The sequence below is a fragment of the Mastacembelus armatus genome, chromosome 22 (assembly GCF_900324485.2).
Source record: "Mastacembelus armatus chromosome 22, fMasArm1.2, whole genome shotgun sequence".
Lineage (NCBI taxonomy): Eukaryota > Metazoa > Chordata > Actinopteri > Synbranchiformes > Mastacembelidae > Mastacembelus > Mastacembelus armatus.
The window spans coordinates 2,540,230-2,566,892 of NC_046654.1; the positions used below are offsets into that span (position 1 = coordinate 2,540,230).

Consider the following 26,663-nt stretch of genomic DNA (forward strand, 5'->3'; position numbering starts at 1 on the left):
TTGTGCATCGGAGACGAGTAGGCAGCTGAGTTGCAGAGCGTCGTCTGTGTTTTCATGCTGAAGAATAAGCAGGAAGAGGGTGGAAGACTTCAAAGCGGTTTTTTCGTGCCACCAGAGTATTCCATGGATAATAGACTTAAGGGGAAGATTTATCAAACAGCACACTTGAGGACTCTAATGTGAGATGTGAATGTGAGTGAGAGAGACTCCGAGTGTGGCAGAGATCTGTGCCTGTGTGCATTTAGTGTCTAAGTGTGTATTTATACTGGCATGCATGCTGGTCGATGTTCTTTCTAGGTGCGATTAAGACTGAAAGCGGGTTCACGGGTGCCATCTTTCCTTCTAAATTTGTGAAGTGAATATGCTAATGAGCGGCCTGCCCCCCACGCAAACACACAACATATCCCTCACAAGCAGTCCACCTACAGGCAGAGTGGGCACCAGGGGCAGCAGGGAACAGCTTATTCATGCAAACCTCTCCTGTTGATCTCTGCCAACTCTGATAGAAGTTGAATAATTTCCATCAGCACATATTCATCATCCAATCCTGGGCCCTATCAGTCAGAGAAGCATATTGTAAAAGCATTAGGCGTCCACTCATGCTCCATCATCAGGCTGCAAATATAAACATTTGAATTGACTTGACTGAGATGATTAAGCATGGCTGACTGGGCGTGCGTGGTAGAATAATGGCCTAATACGTATTAATATTAGGCAGGGGGTCTTTCCTATTACAGCCTTGCAGCGAAGTCATTAATTGTGCAATGTTCATGAAAAATATGCAAATATGCCGTTGACATTCTGATATGTAAATGATGTCACTTTTATTTTAATAACGGAGAGTGGAGATTATGCAGTTGCTTGTAGATGAAGCTCCACACGAGCTGTGCAGAGAGGAAATGCTAACTGCAGAATTACATTACAAATTCATTATTGGTTTATTGTATTTTGTCATTAAAGTCTTCGTTCAAGACAAAAGAACAGAAGTGAAGAGCAAATATAATTTCACGCCATCCAGTTCTTCACTTTAATCTGCTCCTTACACAAAGTTTAGAGTGTGTTATAGTCAACAAGAATACAAGAGTTTTATTTCTTCCTAATACTTTCATGCTCAGAGTAAACCTCTCCTTGTTTCCAGACCACGCCCCGCTGATGCAGGTAGTGTTGGGGTATTGACCGCAGGTTAGGAAGCTTGCCGGCCGATGCTTTATACAGAAGGACTTAGTCATGGTCCTCTGATGATACTGGTCAGAGAGACCAAGAGCGACAGCCGATATGGACTAAAGCTTTAAAGAGCCTTAAAACCCTCTCACCTTCTAACTTGTCAAAAAATCTTTTTTTTTTTTTTTTTTTTTTTTTAAATGTTTTGTCTAATTTTCAGGACCTTCCAGCTGCATGTGACAGTCATCGTAAGTGCATGGAGCCCAGAGAGCAGGCGACAACATGATGACGTGGTTTAGAAGTTCAGTCCATACAAATTAAAACAACAAAGCTATTCAAGGCTCTCAGAAACACTGCATGGAGATTTGCCAGCACGAATCTTCAGGCTGATTCTGAAGGCTCTGTTCACGTGCACCTGAGCAAAGAACCTGGTCAGAAGTGTTCAGCAGACTAGTCTGTGGACAACTGCAGAAAAATCATTTTTATAGTGATATTTTAAATGTGAGTAACCAACACACATGAAACAGGCTGTAAAGGAGAAGCTGTGTTCTGTCAACTCGCTCTGGATAAATAAAACAGGGTGAGGAGCTGAATCTAGTTGTGGGCTTGAATCTGTTTTAAATCCAGTTTAAATCCTCTGGCCCTCCAGAGGCCCCTAAGATATTCAAGGCTGGAAATGTATATATTTATGTAAGACACACTATGAAACTTTATTTCGGCTGGATGAAATGATAATCAGGATTTTCTCACAGAATTGAGACTAGTTCATTTGTATGTACAACAGGTTTACTATTTGACAGCCTGTGCAGGGGCGGTTAGCATTTGTTCTATATTTTCTAATATGTTCTGTATGTAACTGAACTACTGACCAAGGAATTTCCCTCGTGGACCAATAAAGTTTATCTAATCTAATCTAATCTAATCTAATGTATGTATTTTCAGATCTGTGTTTTCCTTCAGTCACTGTGTACTAATTTCCTCTTGGGCACAATAAAAATCAAAGATGAAAATGTCATTTTTATGTCCAGGGTGAGTGTGTCTGGTGCAGCTGTTATTATGGATTCTTCTTCAGTCCCTCTTTTAGATGTGAGATTTGTTTCTATTTTCTCTGCACAGTTCATCTATTTGTTTGAGAAAGGTCATTGAGGGAGGAAGTGAGAAAGAGCGAGACAAAGATGTATAAGGTGGAGGGGAGTAAAGGTGAGAAGAGGAATGATAGCACCGAGGCTTAATTACAGGTCTGTCCCCTGTTGTCCAGGTCAGAGCATGATTCACAGCCAATGGACAAGCAGTCGTGTGGGTCTTCGAGAGTGTGTGAGAGGTTTTAACATGGGTGGGCAGCCAGCCACCAGCTGCACACAAAGTCCATAACCTTATTCCTGCTGGGAGGGTCAAAGATATGGACTCAAACTCCTGTAAATAATATTCTCATTGTGATGGCACGGAGAGAGAGAAGAGGTGAAAAAAGACAAAGAAAATGGAGCAGAGAGAGATGGCGCAGAGGTCGAATGACAGAAAAGGTAAGCGAGAAAAGGTTATGGTTATGGTTAAGGTGATGAGGAAAGGAAATATGGTATTTCTGAGGGTATCACGTTGGATAAAAACATTTTCTGGAAATAAAATTGAGCAATAAATTTATTTATATAAAAGCTTTCTAAAAGTACAAAATGCAGAAGTACAAATTCAAAGGGCTAAATCAGATTACAGTATAAATAAAGAACAACAACAGGCCCTATCAGTAAAACAGGAGCACACACAGTAAGGCCAAAGCCAAAATGTGCTTTTACAAAGCAATAAAATAAAAGGGAGTGTTGAGAAGTGATTTAAAAGAAGCTAGGTACCCAGACAGAGAGCTCCAAAACTGAGGGGCAAGTTCCAAAGAATGAGTTTCTCCAAAGATCCAACAATCTGTGTTGTTTCTCAAACAAACAAACGAACTGCACAAAGCCTATTATTGTTTGATTTAATTATAAATACTGTCAGCAGCTGAGGAAGCATCATTACACCACCCTAAATGCACGATTTGAGTCTAATTTAAACCTTTAGAATGTAAAGACACACCATAATATTACATGTAAAACAACCAAGGTTGACTCTAGAGCAGCTGTCAGAGACGACACACCAGCACTTCAGACTTTGATTCATTTAGGTGAAGAAATTTCTGGGCGATCCAGTTCTTGAGTTAAGGAAAATAACTGAGGAGCTGGATGCATGTGCAGTCTCAGCAGGTTTCAGGGGAACACTCAGCTCTGTATCATCAGCGTACACATGAAAATCAATAGAGCATTTTTGAAAAATGTGGCCAAGAGGCAACATGTAAAGAGAAAATAGAAGAGGACCTAGAATTGACCCTTGGGGACACAGAGATAAATGGGGCAAGTCAATAAAGAGATGTCACCTTGATGCTAAACCCTTTTTCCAGACGATCAGTTAAAATTGAATGGTCAACAGTGTCAAAAGCAGAACTCGAATAAAGTATGACTTAAAAAATAACAGTGAGCATAATCTCCAGAGAGAACATGTAAACAGAGGATAGACCTACATCTCAGTTCTTTCATTGCATCCACATTTGTCCTCATTTGCATCTTTATCTTGCGCTTTTGTCCCACCCACCAAAGATGTGAAGGGCGCAGGGAAATAATGCGATGAGAGAAGAATCAAGACAATATTTTTAGACACAATGTGTCCTTCCCACCGATCCGCCATCGGAAGCATCCAATTATTAAAGTGATGTGTCAGTTCATAAAGGACTTTGAAGAAGCTGCAAACTATTTGTCACAGTTTACTTCAGTTTAGTGACCAACTATTGATTGTCCTTGATTTGATCCAATTGATGTACAGGACGATATAGAGAATATGTAGTATATACACTGTATGATGTGCTGGTAGAGCTGTTGATAAAGACCTGCATGAGACAGGTGCTCGTCACAGTTTGACCAAATTTGTCATCAAAGTGAGCGACTGTTTACCCAGGGCAGCACTGGCACAATAAGGCAGCCCCAGACACATGGAAGTACAGCAGTATTATGATGGATCACATTCAAATCCAGACCTTTAACCCCACTGTTCCTCCTTCCACCTTCCTAAAACCATCTAACAGAAACCTGGGACAAGGTTCTTTTCTGGTTTAAAGGCAAAAGTGCTGAGAAGGTGGATTTAAGACTAAAAAGAGTGTGTTCATACAACCTGAGGGACAGAGAAGGGAGGGTGACTAAACTCAGGCAGGCTGAAAGATCTGACACAGAAAGAAAGTGACTAAAACCTCAGCATAGGCTTGGACAGAGCAGAGCTACACTATGGAGGCTCCTGAGGTTCATATTTAGTGCTGTCATTTTAAAGTCAGAGGAGGAGGTATATATGATATACGCAACACAGCAACGCTGCGTGGTGAAAAACAAAGAGACAAGAAGAGCTAATACAGCTTTTACAATAAACGCTACAGGATGTTTGGGGAGTGAGATCAAGGGAAACGCTGCACCGAGAGGAGAAAGAACAACACCGTGAATTTATACTTCTGCAACAGAAGCTGAGTCATGTCTACATATAGAGAGGGGAGGGGTAGTCCTGATCATAAAACATGCTGCAGGCTATAAGCTGGAGAGGTGCTTAAGACTTTCTACAAGTTCCCACTGTGTTTGTGTGTCGTTTCACTCTGCAAGATTAGATCATCATAGAGACATGAAGTCTTGGAGGACAACAGACTACAGCTTGGACACCATTTCATTTGTGTCATGTTAATATGAGGTTGTGAAGTTGCCAATATCATGCGAGACAAAAACTATGCAAAAGCGAGAAGGTAAGAAAATGTCTTTTTTCGCAGGATGTTAAGAGGCTGCGCTGGTTGTCTTCACTACACAGGATAAAATAAGCCCACACATCTGTTTGATAACTTACACTGGCTATTAATATTAATATTACAATGGTTCAGAAGGTAAGCGATAAGTACAATGGACGTCTTGCTGTGCATGTTGAGTTTGCCAGTGTCTGCTTCACTTATAATATAAAATCTGCACCTAAAAGCTGAACATATTTCCCAACAGAGCTAAATCATTTAAAAATATAAGAGAAATTTCAAAATAAAAATAAAATAATGCAACGGTATGCCATAGATACATTTAAAACCAGTACAGGAATCAAAATCTTCATAGTCCAGTGTAATAGTTAGCAGGATTGTCAGCAGCTATTGTCTCTGAAATATTTTCCAGTTTTTTAAAATGTGACTTTTAATCAATCGGTATTTCACTTAAAACACATCTGCTTCTCTGGTTAAATGTCAGGCTGTTTTAACAAACACATTTATTTCCTTCTGTTGTGCGACTATCCAGGCTCTGCGTTAATTGTATATCCCAAAATGTAAATAAAAAAAAAAAACAACTACAAAGGGTTTTATTAGGTTTAGCAGTTTAGTTAGTTTCGCTCCTTGCTCGCGACTGCAACCACCTGCAGCAAGGAAATGGCTCTGAAAAACCATGATTTAATTAGAAGAGAAAAGGACTGTTTCCTGAGGTGTTGAGTGGATTTGCAGGTCCTAAAGCACCATAACATTTACTCTACCATGGATACAGGACAATGTACACTTGCAGCACAGGGCAGACAGATAATCAACAAGGCTGCACCTGTTACTTTTCTGCAGCTCTGAGAAATACGTGCTGGAGGTACATGTGGGAGCAGAATCAGCAGGGAGGTTTTGTCAACTGTATCCAAGCAAATGCCTGGTTCTGAGATCACTGCTTATGTGACAAGATGAGACAGAAAACATGCATTTGTCCAAAGTCTGCTTGAACAGGAGGAAGAGGAACACACTATCCACTGAACAAATGCTAATTTTTTCATTCGTGTGACAAGAACAGCACCAGAACTGCCGCAGTGGCCCAGCAGTGACCATTACAAAGAAAGATGTATGTTGAACGAGCACAGCAGATTGTATGTGTCAAAGCCTTTCACCGTTCACGCAGCTATTTCTACAGCACACGTTCATACTCCCATACTCATATCATATGATGCTCATAGCAAATACATCCATATCTGCCTGCTTGAATGAACTCTACACTTCAGCATTCTAATGGCATCATGTGGGACCAAATATATGTAGCATGAAATAAGCAATAAAAAAACACCATTTTAAAAACTGCACATGAAGCTTGTGTCTTCGTGCAAATGCCAAAAAGAAAAACTCACATCATTTAATGTGTGAGTGGTTGGGATGCTTGCTTAGCAATTTCCCATGTGTGCCATAGGCTCGGGTGCATATACATACAGTAATATGTGATCAATTTGATGACATTTTCTATGAGAAGAAGAAAGAAAGACCTGACATAAAGAAAAAAACGCTGTTAAAAACAATATATGACATGAATTAGCCAAATGCTGCAGATTGAACGTCGTTTTTGCTCAGTTCAGTTTCTTGTTGTTAACAATATGTTTTAGCTAAGTGTATAAGGTGACCTTAAACTGAGATACCTACATGCTATAAAGAAATTCATTCACTTGCATTAAGGACTATTAACAGCGAATGATTATCCAATTAATTTGTTGTAAAAGGCTCTGCTCTTTAAGGGAGCCCTCGAAGACTTTCAGGATGAAGGAGGATTCAGTTAAGGGAGCTAATTAATGTTAGTCCAATTAACAATATAAAAAAAAAAAACTACAGTAGAGAGAAGTTGGGTTAGGACAGGGAGCTGCAGCAGCAAAGCAGCAAACTGCACTGACTGCATTTTACAAAAATCCTACCAACCAAAAAAACACAAACAAAAAAAATCCCATGCAAACATTTCAGATATTGACACCCCGCTGACCAGTATTGTCAATAACCCAGAATGCAACACACTCACAGTGGTTCAAGTGCGTAACTTCCACTTCTTTCTTGACTCCAGAAACTTGCTCTGTCTCTCTGATGATGTTTTTTTGCTGTCATTGTCATTCTCTCTAACTACTTATGCAAGAAAACAGCAGGATGCAACAAGTCCAGACACTGGGGGATCTATAAAGGCACCGTGGGAAAAGCCGTAAATCGTTCATTAAAATTGTGGAAAACGAGTCAGACTGAGCCAAAGTGGATCCAGGAGTAGAAAAATAAATTACAATCGTTTGTCAAAAAGTAATTCATAGAATCCCTTGAAAATCACAGACAATTTTTTTAAAAATTTATGAGTGTCTAAGGGGTAATTTTCCCGTAAGTACTTTGATTAAGGGCACCTTGGCAACGCTTAAGGGGAAGGTAGAAAGTTCCTGATTTACATACCCCACCCAGCATTGCCCATAGAGTTGAATCTTCAAAATTATAATCACACAAATGCTTCAGTAACGTGTTAAAACTACTGCCGCAGCCCTACACATACCAGAAATTCTACTTTTTTTGAAGCAGATCAATTTTTTGAAGGCCTATAGAGGATATAATGTGAAGTGAGAAACACAGCAGGGTGACACACAGATCCAATTTAGGTCTTTACATTCTGTTAAATGGAACTGAGTGGGAAATCAATTATGTGAAATTAGCACTTATTGCTCACTGGTAGGAATGCATGTGAGAGCTGAGCAGTGGGGAGATGCCTTTTTAAGTGTCAAAGAGGCTTTGTCATAGCAGGATCAAACCTTGTGTGGTTTTAACTCAGCGGCGGTATGGGGGGAATGAGGAAAGATGTAAAAGATCAAATGATGCTGTGGTAAATTTGAGGGTAGGTGAAGATTAACATCCACAGGCGTTATTGTCGTCGTGTTTGATGATGCCGACAGACATAATAGACTTCTAGAGATGTTTAAAAAGCCTCAGCAGGGCCATGGCTGCACTAAACACACAAAAAAAAAAGTCAAGGCGAGAGAAAAAGAAAAGGGGAGGAAAAAAAAAAAAGAACTACTCACCAAAATATTCCACAGAGAGGAAAATGTTTGAAAAACTGCTGTGGGAAAGCATTAGAGCGTTACTGCAGTCCACCGGGGAAAGAAAACAGACAACGGTTCACTCCCCTAATCTGAAACTTCCTGCTGCCTCAGCTCAGCTCCTTTCTCTTCTGAGATACTTCTCCCTCCCAAAGCACCAAAAACGAGGAGAAAAGGAAAAACAGGAGTCAAAAGCTAAAGTGAGGAGGTGAGAAGGTGAGGATGGGGGTCCCTCCCTCCCTCAGAATTGAGATCTCACCTTGAAAAGACATCAGCCTACTTGATCAATCTTTCATCGCCGTCTCCCTGCAGCCAGCACCTCACATCCCACTTCTCCTCTCGGACTCCATCACTTTTTGCTATTATAGACCTGGAGAATCGCCTGCGATACTGAGTCACTCAGACGCTGTGTTTGCAGACTCACCTGCCATTTTCACTATCTGCTACTCTCCATAATCACATAGCAACAGATGTCTGACCACCGCTGCACTGATCCAAAGAAAACCATAACAGCTAACACTGAACAGAGTTTCTCTCTACACATATTTGTATATTCTACTTACTTACGTGGCAGAGTCTAAAAAACAAAGCTCATAATGTATTCGGTTTTAGTTCGAGAGAGTCAGTGAGTGGCTCACCGCTGGTGACAGACACTTTTTTTTCTTTTTGGTTGGCTGACAGCAACTTTAATGGGATCTGTTGTTGGAAATAAGTTAATTAATCTTGTCTACTTTCTCCCAACTCTCTTGCTCCATATCACAGTCGCTCTTGTCTCTTGTTCACCGCCTGAATCACCTCTCAATCCCTTTCCAAGTCAACTCTCTCGTTTCAGCCCTGCTTCCCTGATGCCGATCTGTCCCCTCCGAGTGGCCCCTCTTTTCTATTCCTGTCTCTCTGTATTTGTCAAAGACAAGAGCGTTATGAATGAGGCTGAGCAGAGATATTTCTCATAGGGCCCCGAGACAAGAAGAACAATATGGCACTTATGCATCTTCACACTGTTTTTTTCATACTTTTTTCTGCAGTCAATGCAGCTGCCCACACAATAAAGTTGATGAAACAATTCAGGTTCTGCAACCATGTCGCTTGACTTATGAGTGGACAGGAATAAACACAGGAGGCTGACGCTGTCTCCACAGCCATTACTGTGTTGATGAAATTCACTAAGCTACAAGGACAAAAGCACGTGAACCTCCACATATACACTTATGATCGGATTGGTTATCAAAGACTAAGCAAACACAAGAAGTTTAAAAAAGAAGATTATAAATAATTATAAGCAACTACTGATTGTTTTTAAAGAATAAACACATTTGTCCTAATTTTTTAAAGGTTCATTAAACACGTGCAGAGCAAGCTTAACATGTACTGACCTTACACTCATATCAAAAGAGAATCCTGTAATCATGTAATTAATGGTCTTGGTTTTGTTTCTTGGATTTCCCAGTGGGTCAGATACATCCTCATCTCGTAGACTGTTCTTTCTGTGTTTTGTCTCGTAAACATCACCAGCAAAACTTATTCCGTGAAGGGTAATTACAGCGACTGCTAGAAACAAATAAGCATAGCCAGCGGTAAAATGTACTGCTTTAACAAACCAGGATATTAGGGATGCAATAAAATGGTACTAGAGGACAGTGGAAGCTTATAGGGCTGAGGAATGGTACCAGTTCAATGCTTTTACTAAGCAATGTAGACATAAACCATTACTTCGGGGTCATTACACCAAATGATTTAGATACAATTCAATATCGTCAATTAAAGAGATGGAGCGTCTGTCCGCATGCGTACGTTCAACAGGCAGGTTCAAACGGTGAGAAAACCCTGATTTATTTCTGGATTTTTGATTGATATCAGCTCCGAGTTTCCAAATATAGTCAGTAATGAACATTTCCATGGTTAGAGAGAGATGCCAGGTTTTCAGCCACCCGTCGGACAGCTGTGTAAAGCCCTGGTTCACTAATACCTCTCCACCTTTGCACAGGTTTATGGCCATGGATCAGCAGGCTCAGTAACAAGGCTGACAAAAGCTTCTAACAAGTCAGGAGGCAGGCAAACAGATGAAACCTGGAAGCTCCTGCCTCTGAAGAGAGCAGCAAGAGAGGGGGCTGGGGATAAATGGGAACCATCCAGTCAAGCGTAGCTGAACATGCTAGTCCATCTCAATGGGCTCTGCAGACTGGGCAGGGGATCAGTGCGACATGACCCCGGCTGCAGGATTTAGCAGGCAAGGAGGGTAAATTTCCTCCTTTCTGCTCAGCATATGTGGCTTTAAAGGGCAACAAGAAGCGGAGACGAAGGCCTGGATCTCGGGGTCGACCTCCTCAAATCATCGGTGCCAACCATGAAAATAAACAAGATTCATGTCTATGGAGACAAAAATCTGACGCGGTAAAGAAGAACTACGTCCAACAGACAACTATAAGGACAGTTCATCTAAATAAAGTTATAACTTTGCTGCCGCTGACTGGCAGAACATTTACTGATACTGAGCTGATGAAAGCGTTTCCATTAGCTGTTTGTCAAGCAGCCGTTTCCTGCCATCTGTCAAAATTAATTTCTCCTAAAAAATGACTTTCCCCTGGTGGAAAGCCTCTGCCTCGATTTGATTCTGGGCCAGAAAATAACATCATTACAGTTTGTGTGGACTGTATTCATCACACAATTTCACGCAATAAACAGCATAGATAACATGAGCAGAGGTGCCACGAACACAAACTGGAAAAAAAGGAGGTCTGAAAATAGGTAAACACTGTATGTCTATTTCTGTACATTGATCTTCACATAACACATCATCAATTAGGGATTCTGTTATGGACAAACAGACCACACCATAATGATGTACTGTCTGACATACATTACACAAATCTGGCAAATTATCACTTTCAAATGAAACATAAACAGATAAACAGAGTGACATCAGAGAGACTGAAGAAAAACCCCCTAATTACTAGATGAAAATATCATCAGACTGTGAATAGCAGGAGGATGGATTCATCATTTAGCTAATCAAGAGGACAAGCGGAGAAGTGTAAGTCAAGATGTGTGTTCACATATTTCCATATGCTTTATTCCCTCCGCAAGTGGAAAAGTCTTCAAGGGAGGAAGGTTGTAAATACCCTCAGCATAGTCGCGTTGATTAGCCACCATCCTTTTGTTGTCAAAGTGTTGCATAATTCACAGTTTAACAGCCAAGTTTGCAAATTGATAGCAGAAGAAATTGAACCAACATTATTGCTGTATGTGAATAAGTAATAATAAAAATGGGACCGGAGGGGTGACGGTGCCCACAGATGCCAAGGCTCTCATTCATTCTGGTTGTCACGACAAGCTGTGCTACACCCTCAATAAAACCTTTGCTGCGCCTCATCATCTATCATGGCTCTGGCCCTGGCACATTCTTGGCTCACTGTTTAAGGCTAGTCTCTTGGTCTCACAACGCATTCTGGGCTCTAAGCCCCCCATTCACGGAGGAGCATATGGCCACATGGCTCCCACTTCACTTCAGCACTGGAGTAGTGGTGCATTGCATAAGAGCTTAAACAATATTGATGAGGGTTGAAACCTGACGAACCCCATGAAGGGCTGGGGTACACGAAAGAGCATTGGTCTGTGGCTCAACGGCTTTCATCCAATCTAGTGGTTATCACGATCAGGCAGCATCTTGTTCTGCGCTGTGAACACATAACCCCGGGTTTGTTCAGGTTGTTGATCAGACAAGAGGTCACAGCAGCTGACAGGGGAGGAGGAGCTTTCACTTTATCTACTGTCTGGCAGGATAAGGCGATGATGTCCAATCTACTGCAGCAGCATTCAAGCTCTACTTTACCTCCTCTCCTGTCTTTTAAGGAGACACTGTCCATTACCTCCCTCAGATACCATCAAATAGCGTTTAAGTAAGTCAAGCCGTTCTGACCTCAGACGCTATCAACTCATAATCCACATCCGCAGGAACAGCGTTATTACAAACCACAAAGAAGCTTCAAAAAAAAAAAGCTGTAAAGCTTTGATAGTGTTTCAAGTCACACGTCACTACACTAGCATTGGTGAAAGACTGAATATGTGACCATCTGGGGGATTGACAGTGCAGTGGGTTTCAACACAGACTGAAAACTGGGAAAGGTGGGAGCGATGGCCAGTGACGTTGGGTCTCACTTTAGTGGAAAGTCCTGAAGAGACTGAGGGCAAGAATCCAGGATGACGCGAAAAAGGGGTACGGCGATAGACGGAATTAAAAGCAGCCAATTAACTCTAAAGATTCATGTGCAGCGACAGACGGGATGAAGGACGATCTCCTCTAGATCATTTTCCCCTCACACTTTCTTCAGTTTTCTTTCTGTCCTCTTTTCTATCTCAGTTCCTTTCACTCCCCTGACTCTGTCGTTTGATCTCGCCACGGCACAAAGTCACCAAGCAGACGGGTTTTCTATCTTATATTCACTGTTCCACATGAGGGAGCGTATCTTTAAAAAAACGTGTTCCCAAAATAAATGAAGGGCAAACGCGATGACGAGCTGCAGCCACACCGGCCATCTCAATAGGCATCAGGAACTGGCTTTAAAGAAAACATCTAAGTGTGTTTATGTGTGTGTGTGTGTGTTTCTGGATGGAGAGGATGATGGTGTGTAACAGTAGTCCATCTTTGTCTTACTTCATTGTAAAGGCCCAATCGGATTAATACAGGTCTAGGTGTGTCCTCCACATCCATCACTGCTTTTGTTTCTTCTTCTTTTGTCATTTCCACCCTGTTTACAAGTGTAACTGAAGAAGAAAAGCACCTGGTTGGCAGACTGTAAAAACCACAACGATCTGCAGCGGATAGGAGGGGAAAACACAAAGCGACTCAACACCAGGGAAAACTAGTTTCAATTTCCAAAGAAGATGAAAATCATGTTAGTACTGGATGCCAGAGTTAATTGGCTGCAGAAGCTGGTGCAGTACAAAGGGCTGACTGAGTGTCATCAATATTTTTGAAAAACCTTCAGAGCGGTGGATGCTGTGTGGTTGCAAGTGGCCAGTTACTAAATGAACCAGCTGTCCTACTCAACAAGCATATAAAGAAAAGTCAATATCTCTGTTAACTGTCTATTGTTCCGAATAAGAGGCACTGAGAGTCAGCATATTGCCTCTCTCATCATCTTTAAAACACAGGCTTTGACCACGATTGACTGGGGCACTAATATACTGTACACACCCACTACCTGATGGGAATTAGCTCAGAGGAAGAGAGGTGGCTCTCTCAGTCACCGACATGATGCCGTGAGGCCAGGAGAGATTGAATTCACATGGAGGGATTTAATTAGACCAATTCGTACATCTTATTGCACCTGAATCAGATTTACATCCATTCCTGTGTTTACTAAGCTTTACCTGAGTTATGTTGGCTTGAATTAACATCAGGTCCAGTCTTCACTTATTACTTATTTTTTATAATGAACACACAATACGTTGACGTCCGCTCAGTTCTATTTAACGTGTCATACAGACAGCAGTAGTCTGATCGGTCACACAGGCAGCAAAATCAAAAAACAATGTGAAAAAGTTCAACCTCTTTAAAATCCGTAAGCGAGACACTGCAGTGTGAAACTCCCATTGGCAAGATGCAAAAATCTTCCATATGAAATAAGAAAGAAAAGCAACTACCTTCTTTTTACACAGCGTGCAGCATGTCAATCACAGCCATCCAAAATCCTCTTTGAAATATATCTTAAAAAAAAAAAAAAAACTGTATTTAGATGTGCTGGAACAAAAAGATCTTGAAGGCAGGATTTATCAGCTTAGCTAAAGGGAGATGATCCACTGAGCAGAGATAGGAAGGAGCTGCCCCGTCTTACTCTCAGCTTAGCTGGAGACTGACAGAAGCTGCATATGATATTCACATGGAATCTATCTCAAGGCCTGTAGGACATGAATGTATTGATAGTTTAAAAAGACCAGTTTAGCTCAACAAAACCAACTTTAAACCTGCTCTTACCGAGCTCTTTGCTGCTGACGCTCGTGTCAGGATTCTATTTTAAGACGCAGGTTTTTGGCTTGAAGCACCAAGTTTGTTGATATTTCATTTCGCTCCGCTTAAGCTTTTGATCGGTCAATAACAAACCAGTCATCAGTGATGACCTGCCCCAGTTTAGAAATGATTTCCATACAATAGGTCAATGACAACCTGTCCGTCTGTGGCCGTCTTCATATTCTTCATAGATGGAGCTAGATGGCAATGTAGCTGTGCAGGAAGCTGATGTGTGAGTTTTCAGTCTCACTGCCAAAGCCCCAGTTAGTCGAACATTTCTCCTACCAGTAGAAATAGCTGCTGATTAGTTAATGGGCACACCAAATCACTGAGTAAACCTCAGATGTCAGCGGTGATTCAGAGGTTTGGAACAGACTGCAGGATTCATTACTGCCACTCTCACTTGACTGTCTGCTGACAACAGCCCTGCTCTCTGCTGGCCGTGTCTAATGGTAATGGAAATAGGCGAAAGTTACATAAGTGTTTTTCCCCCAATTGTAAATGTGCAAGAGTCACATGCTTCAACACGGACTGATGTCTTTGTAACAGCTTAACAACAGCAATAAATGCATGAAATAATATTAATAATGTCAAACTTATTAGAAAGTGACATTTACCTATAATCAGTTTTTGTCTGTTTGCTATTATAAATGGCTTTAAACTCAGACATGTGGAACATGTTGATCCACATGTTGAACTGATACATTACTGGTAAATGTTTTTGCATGTTTGCAGTTTAATTTTCAGCTTTAGGTTTGTTCTTAAACAAAGTGCAGCCAACAAAGTTCTAACTTTGCTAATTGGCTGTTTTCTACTACAACTTGAGAGTCGCAGTTTGACTTCTCAAGTTTTCTGTGCACAGATTTTGGCAAAGAATGTGATTCTTCTTTTTTTTTTGCATTGCAGTTTCTCATTATTTGTACTGATGATTCAACCAAACCAACCTGCCACCTTACGATGTCTACCAGAATAACTATATCTGAAATGATGGCTCCCCTGACATACCTCCTCCCACTTCACTACTCTACACAGGTGAAATGTTCCCGTCATCACCGAAAGGTTGTTTTCAGCAGGATGGTGTGATTTAGTTGAGTACAAAAAAAATACAAACTGTTATTGTGTAACATACAGCACTTGTTTAATTTGATTTTAACACAAAAAAAAAAAAAAACACTGCATACTGCAACTTAGCAGTTAATCAGACAAGGAAATGAGCCAAAATGCCAAAGTATCATCATTGCCAATTAACTGTTTTTGCCTCTTGTATATTTAGGAAATCTTGAACATCTTCCAGTTTTGTTGTTCTTTTTCTGAGCGATGATGTGGAACATGTAAGACAAAAAGATATCATCAGCCGAGCAGCCCACGACAGACTACAAAGCATGTACGAGAGTGTTGAGCCGAAAACTCTTCCATTAGCCCTCATAAATGTTATCTGGCACATATCTGAGACAGGCTGGGTGGATCGCCTGCTGCGATTTGGCCCATTCTACACATCCCCATCCTCCTCCACCTCCTGTTGGCTTAGTCAGTTGTCAGCCTGGCACTGAACCCGATTCCTGAGTCCTGATTTCACACTCTTCGTCTTTTTCTATCTCTAACAGACTGAGCAGAACGCCACCGCAGAAGCCGCAGCTCTGATTAGAAACCAATTACCCACCCAGATCCCGGGGCTCCTGCAGAAGAGGCTGCAGGATGTCATCTTGATTCGGCTCCTGCTCTGGACTGAGATCTCTGCCCTCCCTCTGTATCCTGCTGGTGTGCTCTCATTTGCTGGGAGTTCTCAGGGAAAAGTAAGACAGCAGGATGAGGAGCTACTTTTTTAACATGACCTGACCTAAATGTGAGTTGCAGCAGGCGGAAGGAGATAAGTTTTGGCCCCAGTTTTGTTTCTCCTTTTATATCTTATATCTTTTTTGGTGATTACCTTTGAGTAAATGAAATATGCCACTAATATGTCGATAAAAAACTTTCTGAAAAGGTGTTTGTATAAAAACTGCATTTTGGAACAAAGTAGTCTTCCAAGAGAAGCGTGCTGCTACAATAATAATCTGCCTGGTGCACATGAAAATAGATTTAACACGTTTTACAAGGTGATTCTGAGGCCAAACATAAGTTGCTCCTAGTACCAGTGGATTCAGCTGTTCGCTCTTGTTTTAAATTTCAGCTAAATAACAACTGTGGTAATAGGATTGCTTTCATCCTCTTCAGTCACGTACTAAGAGGCTCTGTTGTCAAACTATAAGGAGCAGCTTGTTTTGTGACCTCTGTCTGATCTTAATAGACATTTTGGGCACACTATTTTCTAACGTAACAGCGTATGACACCATATTTCTTGGCTGATTAACTCTGTCCTACTCCATTTCTATGTCTAAGACACCAGGAGACATTTAAAACTGATTTGTTCCTCCATTACACAAAGCAAGTTAGGCTTTAACTGGGCTTTTACTGGACGGTAACTTCACACTGCAGCTTTGCTATACACCTCAACCGGGTTTTCTATAAGCACGCAAAGTTTTGTTAAACAAACTGCTGGTTTACTCGAAGACTTTGTGACAAAAAAACTGTAGGTGACTGGAAACGTAATCCTTCATGCTTCAGTCGAATGTAAAAACGATTCTATGAAAGGCACAAACGGGCTGAGAGGAGGAATATAAGCACGCAGTGTGCTGGGCCAGCGTCTGTGATTAATGCAGGGCATCATGTGAATGGAAGCCAAGGCCTCATGATTATCAGTGAGATATTTTTATGCCGACTTCGTCTATGCCTGATGAGAATATGATTGTCAGCGCCAGCACCACTCTCAATAAAATGATGGTATAATAAGGGCCTTTATTGTATGAGTCTGGATAATGGTTTGCACCAGTCGCAATGAGACACTGAAAGCTCCGTATATTCAAATATGTACTGACAGACATACTTACAGGCTTTAAGTACTGTGAACACTTGATGAAGGGCCTTAAAGCAATGCTAGCTTGTTTCATTACCACTTGTCATTCTCTCTGCCAAGCCAGCTCAATGCTACCTTTTCCCTGCACTCACAATTTTTTTTTTCTTCTGATTAATTGCAGCCTTTTAGGCTTCCTCAAAATCAGCCTGGACCATTTTGCAGCCTTTTCATTACAAAGATAAACGTCTGGTTATGGAATACAGTGGCAATAAATGCCATATCCTTTCAGCGCGGCAAGGACAAGGGTAATTGTCTCTGTGGCATAATCGTCCCTCAACAAAAGCCGGTGGAAATGACAGAGTTTTAACATAATAAGGAGTACTGTCATTTAGGTTTCACCCTACAAAATCCTCCCTACCAGCAGCAGTGCTGCAGTTTGATTCCCTCTTATTCCGAGGAATGTTTATCTCCATCACAGGGCCTCCATTTAGGGCCTCTTTTCTCCACCGCTGATGGCCTGTAATTGCTTCCATTTGCTTTTTATTCATACAGCAGTACTTGTTCCAGCACAGATCACAGTGCAGGGAGAAAACCAGTATGACAGCAAAGAACAACCAGCTAGAACTGTCAACTAGTAACCAAAGAAAAACTCCTGCAGCTGCTCGAATTTATGTTTCAGCTCTTGAGTTATGACAGAAAAACCTATAGCGTTATCTCAGTGAGGAGACAGTTTACAAATTAAATCAATCACGCAAGATGGATTGGACGTCAAAAAATGATATGTGCAAATGTGAAGGTGCTGGGTGCAGACTGGAATTGAAGATCTTTACCTCAGGATGTGAGCAACAAACAACAATCAGTCAGGTAAACAATTAAATTGGAATGTGTGGCACGTTACATGTGAGGTTTATCCTCCAAGCCGAGGAGAAGCACTCAGCTCTGGTGAGACGCTTTACAGAGGATATGTATCTGCTCTCTGTTAGATGCCCTACAACAGCTCCAGCTTCATGGAAAAATAAATCCCCTCTCTCACTGTCACACACAGCTTATTCACATTCTCCTCTCCCTGCTATGTTTGCTCCTGTAATTCTCTGACAATATTCTCTTGCCTCTCTCCATCAGTGGAACTTGAAGGCACAGAGAAGCATCCACCATAAGAGAAATCAAGAAATGCTGCAGCAGCTATGGGGACCTGGTGAGGGAGCATGGTGAGTATGAATTATACATGTACCAGGGGGTGGTGGTGGTGAGGGGGTGGGCTTCATATTTGTCAGAATAAATGCATAAAGCACATACTTGTAAAAACCCAAAATATTATTTGTCGCGATTCAAGGTTACCAAACATGCAAGGAGCAAATTATTCATTCACATACAAAGCATAGTGATGAGGCTGAATAACTGCTGAGAGCAATGGAAGATGTTTGGTTTGGATACACTGGAGGCCTTTCTGTGTGCATGTGTGCATGTGTGAGTGTGTGAGTGTGTGTGCATGTGTGAGGCTGTTAATTAGAAAGCTATTTGTGTGGAGAGATGCATTCATCCTACGACCTGTAAAATATCTTTCAGTGCCCATGTGCACTGCAATATCTGTCCTCTCAAATCCACATCAAACTGCACTAAAGACACATTGATACTTAAATTAACACTGATTCAAATGACTGTTCGACTGTAGTGACAAAAATAAACACACTACAAAAACTTGCCCCCTGGTGGCCAAAACATTAATACAGCTTCAAGAAAATCAAATCAGAAGAAAAAAAATGTTAAGCGACATCTACTACGTACTGTAATTGTCTTATTCCTGTCGATAAGTCAAATATAAATATTTTCCTGCCACCTGACAGTGAAATAATCTGACAACTCAATGTGTCTGCTGATACAGATTATACCATCTGATACAGATTCCTCTCTACACCTCCCTGCACAGCACACGGTGTCTGTGTAAAACTTTACTTTGGCACAAGTATCTAATTCACTGAGCTGTCATGACTGAAATGAGTGCAGAACACAGAACTTGATATTAGAACCAGACTGATAAATCAGGCAGGTCAGTATATGGTTGATATTTACTCACTGCAGATGCAACACATCAGTGTTTATGTTGGTGGTGTCGAAAAACTGAAATATGGAAATGCCAAACTACAGTTGAGGTTATTTGAAAACTGTCACTTGATTTTCCCTCACAGAGACGATCTTATGATCCGAAAATAACCTTTGATCACAGGAGACTGTGTCTTTCTTTAACGTGGGAAAAAATGATGTTTTCTGCTCCAGCCACTTGGAAATTAGCGTGAAGAACATGGTACCTTAAACCGAATTCAAGGCCACTGTCTACGGTCAGTGATTTATTTTCCTAATCATCATTTGGACTTTCTTAACAGTGCTGAGTGTGTTTTATTTTAATAGTGTGCTAGATGTTGTATAGTCCTGTAGAAACCTCAGATGCTGTGGTCAGGATGTTTTTGGAATAAAGGATGCCAACCTTACTTTATTTTCTAACCTTTGATTAACAAACTATTTCAAATGTAAAATTCTAAATCAAACATGTTAAGGCCAGTCAGACTAATCAACTGAAGAAGGTCAGTACTGGTGTGAGGACTGGGCAGAATCTATCTAAGCTTTGGATCTTCTTGTCCAGACCCCTCACCAATGACAGTCAATCATAGAGGGACAAACCAGCTCCAAAGAGGCAGACAGACACGTTTCTTTACACTGAAGCAGCCTCAACCCGAACAGAAAGCAACGAAGCTACAAGTTTCCCTTTGAGAACATTTCTCAGGTGGATGATTCTTCAGATGAGAAAATCCACACGCAAACAATCACACATCACTTGTGGTGATGGACAAACTAGGAGAACATCAAACCTCAATATGATTATCTAGTCGTGTTTATGGAGTCTCTTAAGTTTTATTTTGCTTCTAAAGATTAGATCATTCTACTGCTATGCATAATAATGTCATTATGCAAAGCCTACTTTAAAAATCTATTCAACTGCACCGGAAAGTTAATCAGTAAATAATTACCTAGTGAGGAATAGTAATCAGCAGTCGGCTTACGCTCATTGCTGTAGTCACAACACTGTAATTACTTTTAGGTAACTTTGCTCTGGAGTCCTCAACTATGAAATCATTATGACTGCTGTGTTCCCATCGGTGATTTAAAAAGCTTCACTGACATTATCAACAACTAAACTATGATTAGTTATGCAACAAAATGACTGGTGTAAAAACATCTGACTGACAATAGTATCAGTCATTTCAGAAGAACACTGCACTGCACTGTTTTGATGTAATAATCACACTTTGACATCCAGTCGGACAAACTCTGACTTGTTTGTTTTGCTTTTCGTTATCGGACATGACTGATTATAGAAAATGTAATTACATTCAATAATTGAAATGTTTCCTCTTCAAACACGACTTAAACTCAAATGATTATTTAATATTAGTGTCCGCATTTTGATCATAATAATCTCTTTTTCCTCACTGGATATAACTGATGACAGCTAGCTAGTATTCTGGAGCAGATTAGAAAAAAAAAAATCAGCTGTTTTGCCAAAGCATCTAAAAATCAGCAGCGGCTGCCCCCTTTTCTCTTCCCCGGACGTGATCCCGGCACCCCCAACCTGCTAAATCCAATCTGCAGCTGCACCAGTTGGCCTCTGCGAAGAGCCCCTGTAGTTTAACGCATCCTAAATTGTTCCCTCCACTGCTGCTGCCGCCCTGTGAGGAACCAATCACCACAAACTCATGCTGGGTCAAATATACATACCACCCTCAAGTAGTCAGCCATTTATGTTTATGATCATTACATCTTTCCAGCCAATTACCGCCGTGTATAGAATATCATTCGCCATATGCAAAAATCAGTACAGTCCTGTACCGTGTTGCATGGTACGGGTGTAGCCTACCACTTAAGGAAGAATAATATGCAGATAAACCTGGTCAACTAATTACAGTAATGATTGCAAAATGTTCAGAGCAGTGCGGGCAGATAATCACTGAAGCATCACAGGACTGAGCAGTAAATATGCTCATTTAAATCTGAAGTAAATAGAGGCTTGTTTTTTCCCTCCTTTATTCATTGCACGAGTTTACCCTGCAAGTTAATGAAATGCAAAAACACAGCATGCTAATCTTGCATACATCCACATTACCAACCACGCTTCAACAGAAAGAGACATTCATTAGATTGGACGGATATTATTGTGGCTTTGGACACCACAGGCATTTCAAAGCCTCGTTTGGGTCGGCAAGTTGTGGAGGAGCAACATTTTATTTGCAGCCGAATGCAAACACAAACATACAGAACAGCAAAAACATCCTCCTAAATCAAAAGGTCCCATAAGGAGTGTGGGCTGCCAAGTGCTGCTAAGTGTAGCTAAGCTGGTCCACACACACCTGGGAGCAAGTGCTGTTGGTAGGCGTGATCAAGGACACTTAGGAAGAAGTTGCTGAAGGAACCGATGCTACGTTCAAGTGCACCATGAAAGCTCCAACTTTTGAGTTGCAAATATAGTTTGTCACATATTCACGTGTTCTCAACTGGACATAACGAAACGCACCAATCAAAGTGTTTTTTAATGTTTTGTGTGAGACTCAAGCGGCACCACACCGTTAATATACAATCTAACATTCACAAACATGACCAAAGAAAAATAAATCACCTCAGTCTATGTGAGTTAACATGTTGTACACGTTGTCCTTTGCCTTATCTTTACATCCCGTCAATTTACTACTAAATTTCAAACCTATTAATATTTAACAATTTTGCAAAGGATCATTCAGATGGTCTTAGCTCGCTCTCAGATTCCCCCTTGTCTGCCTTCAAACTGCCCCCCCCTCCCATCCCTCAACCTTCAGACTAAATCAGTTTCAGTTTCTTTGATCAGCCCCCTTTTCCTCTCTGCCCATGGCTGATGGATGGGACCATGAGGCCCAGGGAGAGCGACTCTGCTGCTTTAAAACATCTTTTTGACAAGGTGAGAATATCTGTGAAGAAAAGACTAGGAATGACTGCACCCATTCCCCGCAACCTGCTTCCATCTACCCAGCCAGCTCATGTCTTGAGTGACGGTCCAGTGCTCTGACGTGTTTTTCACGTGACATGAAAAGTGAGGGAAGGTGGGACATAATAGCACGACTCTCTGTAGATGCAGTGTGATATACAGCAGTGGTGCAGGCGTGTGTGTGTGTGTGTGTGTGTGTGTGTGTGTGTGTGTGTGTGTGTGTGTGTGTGTGTGTGTGTGTGTGTGTTCAGGGTTCGAAGTAGTGGCACATCTTTCCTGGGAGCCCCAGATTTTCCAGCACACTCTTTTCCAGCATGCTTTCAGTGCAACTTGTGAGTGGCTGAAACCACAGCTGCAGCAAAGGGAAATGATGTCTGAGATGAAGAGCTGTCATTATCTAGGCCATAAATCTCAGAAATACAAATCCTTCCATCCGTATGTCCCGTTTCCAGCCCACGTTCACGCTGCAGGAAGGTTTTTTCTCACTGTGACGGAGGAATTTTGCAGAGCAGAGTGCAGCAGAATGAGAAAAAGAGTTTGTATCACAGCAAAAAAAAAAAAAACAGCAGTGATATTAGAAATGACTTTCACCTTCTGGCACAATGACAAGTGTACAGGTAACATGATTAATAAATTTGGGGTAGAGAAAAAGGCGTGCGTGTGCGTGTGCGTGCGTGTGTGTGCACGTGCGCTAGCGGTCGTTGATTTGAGCCAGCACACCAATTTGATTGGTCAGTGTTATTCTTCTTACACACAAACACATGCACAAACGTGCGCGCTCACACACCGCACACATCACCTGCAGCTCCGCCCCCGGGATACACACGCACACGACACAATTTACCTGCAAAGGCAGGTGCAGAAGCACGCGCGGGTCCTGCACGCGCACCCGAACACACACGGTGGCTAATACACGCGCGCACAAACACTTTGACACACACTAGTCTGCATTGGGGTTTTCGCATTCACAGTGGGGACAAGCGGCAGCGTCTGGAGCTCAGGCAGCAAAGAAATCATGTTTTCTCCTTCCTTTCACATCACATCTGCTGTATGAAATCACAGGAATATGCGGGAATATGCACACAGGGCTGTGCCTGCAGGGGGACACGGTATTGCTCTACAAGAAGAGACATGCATGCACCTCTTAAGTGGAGAAAATCTAGCCCGCCGGTTCATTAAAATCAGTTTCTGTGGGTAAAACAAACAAACAAACGACGGACAGACAAAAAAAAAACAAACAAACAAAAAAACAGTACACCTGTCCGGGACACTGTGCGTCTGGTCACACCGACACAACTGGCTGATCGTGCAGGGAAGAAAAATATCTCATCATGCAACTTTACCAAAAAACAAGCGCACTGGGACTGGTTAAATAACAGTTGCACTAATGAGCATGAAGCTCAGACTGAAAACAGGTCAAATACGAGCTGCAGCCACTACAACAACGTTTTCATTCTGCACAACTTCTGCTACACTGAATTACATGCCAAGTGCCGTTAACTTACCAATAAGAGCCAGCTGTAAGAAGTACAGTCCAACGAAGTCCATTATGGAGTGCGACATTAATTCAAACGGATGCAATCCTGGGCGAGTGAGGATGCGCGACAATTAAAGCCCTCTGTTTGTTGGGATTGGCAACGAAATTAAGAGCGAAAGAATCGCAGCTATTTCTCAAGTGATGACTGGCCACTTACGCTGACACCGGAATCCACAGCATTGCATGAAAAAACTGGAGCGGAGCAGAGCATCATTTTTAACAGTCAAACTTTTGTCATGAAGAAGAAAAAAAAAATGCGTTACAGCTGCGCCAAATCAAACCAATGGTTCCAAATGAGCGTAACACCGAGGAGGAGAAAACCAGTTCGCTCCTTTAGATGGAATAATTCTTGCGCTCATTCGCATTCAACTGGCCGTTTCATCCGTCCGTCCCGAGCGGCCGCATCCACTCCTGTTCGCATCCACCTGCGCACCGTCTGGAAAACTGCGGATGAATCACGAGGGCGCGTTGTTTGCGCACTCCGACCTGCGAGTCACACGGTGCCTGTGATCCCCTGCTCCCTCGCGGGTCGCCGGAGATGCCCAGCCCAGCTCGTTTAGGACTCCAATCTTGGCCAAAGTTGAAATAGGACAAGTTCAATCGATAGTCTATTTCATTCTGCCATAAAATGGAAACAATAAACCTGCGTAAAATGGTGCATAGTCTGTATGGGTGGGTAGATCATATCCACACTTCTCTGAAAGTAGGTTACCCCCCACCACCCCCCACCCACCCCTCAAAAAAAGAAGAAACTGCCACAGTCAACTTGCCTGAGAATCACTGATTTGGAGGCACTTGAGAAAATCTTTTAGGGGCCCTAAACAGCTGCGACAGCAAAGGAGGAGCAGACAGTGAAAACAGAGCCAGGCTGACTCACAGTGTATGTGCTCCTTAATGGTAAAAATGAAGAGACCATCTTTGCTGCCAGCATGGACTGTTTAAGACTACCTGCTGTCTAATATGCTCATGCTGGTCTCCTTTCAAAACAGAGCAAAGACAAATCTATTTGAATGTGGCTTTTTGAAGACAGTGGGCCTGACTGACACTCCAGACAAGCCGTGCTATTATTATTTTCAGACGTAGCCTCTTTTGTTTGCCATGCACCCAGAATAATGTGATTAAGCCTGTAAAGGCAACACTCCATAAATCATGGAGAATATTTACATTTTTCATACTGACAGCTGTTATGAGTGTTTTTTGGTTTTTTTTTTGGTCAAAGTCTAAATTATTTTCAAGCTGCTAAGCTGGATGAGAAATTAATTTTTGAGCTGTTTCTCTGCTGGGAGTTGGGTTGCTTCCTCAAGCTTATTTTCCAATTTTTTATTTATTTATTTATTTATTTTTTTACAGCATCTCTGGGACACTTTCATCCAAAACCTTGTTTGTGCAGCATGAAGGAAAGGCTGACACTCGTGGAAACGTGGGATGGATCATACCTGGTTTCTAAAGAATAAGCTGCACAACCTCAGACACTGACAAACTTCTGGTTCAGTGTTTGAGTTTGCTGTTTTTCTGAGAGTGGGCAGTCTGTTCCTCTCAGGATTTGCTCCCATACTAAGACTGTGTTGCAGGATCCGTTTCTACAAGGATGTGGTCTCCAAAGCCAGAAGCATGTACAGCTGCTTCTCTACACTTTGCTTTCCCTAATTTCATTAATTACTGACCTCGGCCCATAGACTGTCAGTATCACATTCAGGAAGTATTCAGTCTCCCTTCACTTTGTTATGTTGCAGCCTGATACTACAACTGTCTCAATTCATATTTTTCTCTCATTAATCTACACCGAGTGCGACCGAATGACAAGGTGAAAACAGGATTTTAGAAATGTTTGTGTTAATTAAATGTCTGTTGATACAAACTATACAAAATGTCATCTTTATTTATTTAATATATGAACCTAACTATCCTGTATCAGAGTAACACAGTGGCAGTAAACTGCACTCGTCACGCTCAGTGTTTACACAAGAGTAAAAATATCTGGTGAGTTCTTTCTTAGCCATATACCTGACAGCTTCATTAATCACTTCCTGAGACATGACATGATGTGGAGGACCTATTTTGTGTTAAGTAGTGAAGTCAGCGCATTGGGTTCGAAAAATATGAACGACACTTATTCAGGTGTCCAAAACAGGTCGTCCCAGGTTATCAAGATTCAACATCAAAACCTCAAAATGAACCTGAACTTGGACTGTGCACCACAAAAAGCTGGTGTATTGATCCGCAACCTCCACCCTTTCAATGTAACATCCCTCCGCCTGCTTGGTATCGAATCTTTCCATAATTCCCCCCATGTGTTCCCCACTTCCACTCTGGCTCTGTTTCCCCAGGGTGACTGAAAAAGCTGCCATGTCCTTAGAATATCTGCAAGGCTGATGCCATAAGACAGGAGAGGATGTGGGACAGGTTCCTGCTGGGTTCGCCATGAAGCAGTAGAGAAGTCTTACCAAGGGCTGATTAAGAGGTATTAATGTATTCAAATGAATGCCAGCTCCTGAGTTGGATTTTTTTTGTCTGCCTGCTTATACAGTCTCACAGAGACACACGGAGGAGGAAATAGAGGGAGAGCCTGAGAAAGAAAAGGTGAAAAAAACATAGATGTCATGCTGCACCACCTACACGCCGCCATTTCAGTGTGACTTGATTGTGATGGAGGTGCTTTGTAGTCCTGCTATTGACCCAGTGATGGAGCTGAATCAGACAGCGGAAGAGCTTTCAAGGCCACAGTACATGCACAAAGACTTTCTGGGCAACCAAGGTACAGTTACGTGATATCTTTGACTTAACTCAGTCACACACACACTTTAGTTTCACACAGATTTTCCCTTCTTGTTCGTACATTATTATTATTATTATTATTATTAACAGTCTGGATCACTGTAGCTGCAGACTAAACTCCTACAGGCTAACGCTCAGGTATCTTTGATTGTAGGTGTCAGAACTAAGATATTTGCATTCCAGCCACAGAGATAAAACACAAGTGCCCTCCAGAGCACATGTCAGCTGATATGATAATTACGGTACAGAAGGCAGCACCGACATCCACTTGGAAATACTTTGCTACCATTACTGTGGAGTAACAAGGGTACAGAAACACATCACGTGACGCGGTGTCCTTTTCAATCACCTTTGTCTATTTTCTTTGCAGTTAATCATTGTGGGGGTTACCCAAGCTGCTCTGTGTTCA

The 26,663-nt window shown here is 41.8% G+C and overlaps 1 protein-coding gene across 2 annotated transcripts in view; it reads right to left on the reverse strand.

Moving 5' to 3' along the window:
• Positions 1–26,663, reverse strand: part of gfra4a (GDNF family receptor alpha 4a) — a 124,083-nt gene that overhangs the window by 80,661 nt on the left and 16,759 nt on the right. Inside the window, exon 1 of one of the 2 annotated variants that reach the window (XM_026303701.2) lies at positions 23,448–23,540. The exons of the other annotated variant lie outside the window; for it this stretch is intronic. Within the exon in view, the coding sequence (XP_026159486.1) occupies positions 23,448–23,505 (58 nt within the window). The 5' untranslated portion in view covers positions 23,506–23,540. Of the gene's footprint in view, positions 1–23,447; positions 23,541–26,663 lie in introns of those variants that run through there. 2 annotated transcript variants of the gene reach the window in all.